This window comes from Centropristis striata, chromosome 16, assembly GCF_030273125.1.
Source record: "Centropristis striata isolate RG_2023a ecotype Rhode Island chromosome 16, C.striata_1.0, whole genome shotgun sequence".
NCBI lineage: Eukaryota > Metazoa > Chordata > Actinopteri > Perciformes > Serranidae > Centropristis > Centropristis striata.
The window spans coordinates 25734693-25737460 of NC_081532.1; the positions used below are offsets into that span (position 1 = coordinate 25734693).

Consider the following 2768-nt stretch of genomic DNA (forward strand, 5'->3'; position numbering starts at 1 on the left):
AAAGTAGTAATATGAGTCCAATAAGTGAGACAGAAGTGTGTAAAATGGGTGCAACAAGTGACATATTAAGAGAAGTGTGTATTAATTTGGGTCCAATAAGTGACACAGAGAAGTGTGTAAAATGGGTGCAACAGGTGACAGATTTAGAGAAGTGTGTATTAATTTGGGTCCAATAAGTGACACAGAGAAGTGTGTAAAATGGGTGCAACAAGTGACAAGTGTGTAAGTGTGTAACACAGGGGCTCAAAAGTGACGTTGTAAGAGAATTGGGTAATATGGGTCTAATAAGTGACAAAGCATGAGAGTTGTCCCCAAAGGTGACGACCCTGACTCCTTTGAATTTTTTTTTTTGAATTCTGCTTATTTAAACAGACTTTTGTAATAGCTGACTGTTGCTGATCATTGGTGATTTTTTTCAGAGCTGTATGAGCCCTGGAAAGGGTGGACCCCGCAGTTGACCATCCTGACCAATGGTCTCTGAAGTTATGGCGCGGGAGTCTGTGTGTGTGTGTCAGTGTGTGTGGGATTCAGTGAAGTGTATCAGTCTCTGCAGGAGCTTCCAGCTGCAGCAGTCACTTCAGTTTCTGTTCAGTCTGACTGAGGGAGGTTTTTGTACGACGCTTTTTCACTGTGTGAACACATCCTGACTGTTGATCCAGTGATCACTCAGACAGTAGTAAACTGCTGCATCTTCAGCCTGAAGTCCACTGATGGTCAGAGTGAAGTCAGTCTTTGTTCCATTGCCTGAAAAACGATCAGGAATCCCAGACGCCCTCTCACTGATGTAGCGGATTAGCAGTTTAGGAGTTTCTCCATCTTTCTGTTGGTACCAAGCTAAAACTTCTTTACCACTTTTTGATCCTATTCCCACCGCTAAATTAAACCTACAGCTGATGGAGGCGAAGACTCCCAGAGCAGAGCTCACTGCTCCAGGCTGAGTCACTGTGACCTGTCCTCTGGACTCTGAGGACACAGAGACAACAACAGAAAGCAGCGTCAGGGTTTTGTTTGGTTGGGATGTTGACAGAGGAGAGGAGTTTGATTCTCTGGACTTTACCTGTGAAGCAGCAGCAGAGGAGAGTCCAGATGAAGATCAGAGTCATGTTTCTGATGAGGAGCATTTCTGTGGCTTCTGTTGTCATGAAGGACAGCTGTCAGTCATCCAGTGTTCAACTCTCAGGACTATAAAGTCTCCCAGAGCACTGGAGCATGGTGCTGCTGATGCAAAGTGGCTCTGACTGACTCCAGCAGGGACCTGGTTACTCTGATGATGCTGTTCATCAATGGATCAATTCATTTATTACAGTATTGATTAGGAATGTGTCATTGTGTCAGGACCCGTGACCAGAACTCAGACGCAGACCAGAGATCAGAGAGATATGGATGATTTATTAGGATTTTTCACAAAGGAAAAACAGGTCGAAGAGGGGGCGCTGGGAATTCAGGAGCGGGTTCAGATCCAGAGCTCTCGGCTGGCTGGTGAGCTGGGCTGGGAGCAGGTTGAGGCACGATGGTCTCAGGCGAGGCAGAGAAAACAAGGTTAGGAACAGGCACAAAAACAGAGTTACTACTAAGTTGCTGGTGAGTCTCATACAAACTGATTCGACGATCCGGCGGGGACTGGAAGGCTGGTCTGGTCTTTTATAGGAGTGTTGATTGTGGAATGAGAAACCGGAGTGCAGGACTGATGAGATGCGTTGCAGGTGTGTAGGCTGGAGCTGCCGAGACCACGCCCCCCAGCAGTAATGCATGCCACAGACAAGTCACAACCGGGGGTTGTGACAGTACCCCCCTCCTCCACGAGCGCCCCTAGGCGGTCCACCAGGCTTCTCAGGGTGGTCGCGGTGAAAGGTCTGGACGAGAGCGGCATCCAAAATCTGCCGCTTGGGAACCCAGCTCCGCTCCTCAGGTCCATAACCCACCCAGTCAATCAGGTACTGAAGGCCACGACCCCGGCGGCGGGAGTCCAGAATCTGGCGCACCGTGAATGCCGGCTGGCCATCAATGAGCCGGGCGGGTGGAGGGGCCGGAGGAGGAGGGAGCAGAGGACTGATAAGGACAGGCTTGAGTTGGGAAACATGAAAGGCTGGATGGACCCTGAGAGTGTGGGGCAGCTGGAGACGGACGGTCACAGGAGTAATAATCTTCTCTATGACAAATGGGCCAATGTATCTGGGTGACAGTTTCTTATTGACAGCTTTCAATGGAAGATCTTTAGTAGATAGCCATACCTTGTCCCCAACTGAATAGGTGGGGGCAGGGGTGCGATGACGGTTAGCATGGCGTTGATACTGGGCTGAGGTTCTCAGCAGGGCAGCTCGGGCTCGGTGCCAGGTCCGATGACACCTCCGGATGTAGGCCTGGACCGAAGGAACTACCAGTTCCCTCTCCTGAGAGGGAAACAGTGGAGGTTGAAACCCATAAACACATTGAAATGGTGACAGACCTGTGGCTGATGTGGGCAGGGTGTTGTGGGCATACTCCACCCATGGGAGTTGAGATGACCAGGAAGTGGGGTTGGAGGATGCCAAACAGCGCAGGGTGGACTCCAGCTTCTGGTTAGCCCTCTCAGCTTGACCGTTAGCCTGGGGATGGAATCCTGAGGTCAGGCTTACGGTGGCACCAATGGCACGGCAGAAAGACTTCCAAACGGCCGAGGTGAATTGTGGACCTCTGTCTGAGACAATGTCCAAGGGCAGTCCATGAACGGTGAACACCACAGACACCAGAAGCTCAGCTGTTTCCTTGGCTGTGGGCAGTTTAGGCAG

General features: G+C 50.5%; 1 gene segment (V, D, J or C); it reads right to left on the reverse strand.

Annotated features, from left to right (window-relative positions):
* Positions 1-513: 513 nt before the first annotated feature.
* Positions 514-1103, reverse strand: LOC131988262 (immunoglobulin kappa variable 4-1-like). The segment is given in 2 exon segments: positions 514-963; positions 1058-1103. Coding segments are annotated over 2 exon segments (384 nt in total).
* Between the last annotated feature and the right edge of the window lie 1665 nt (positions 1104-2768).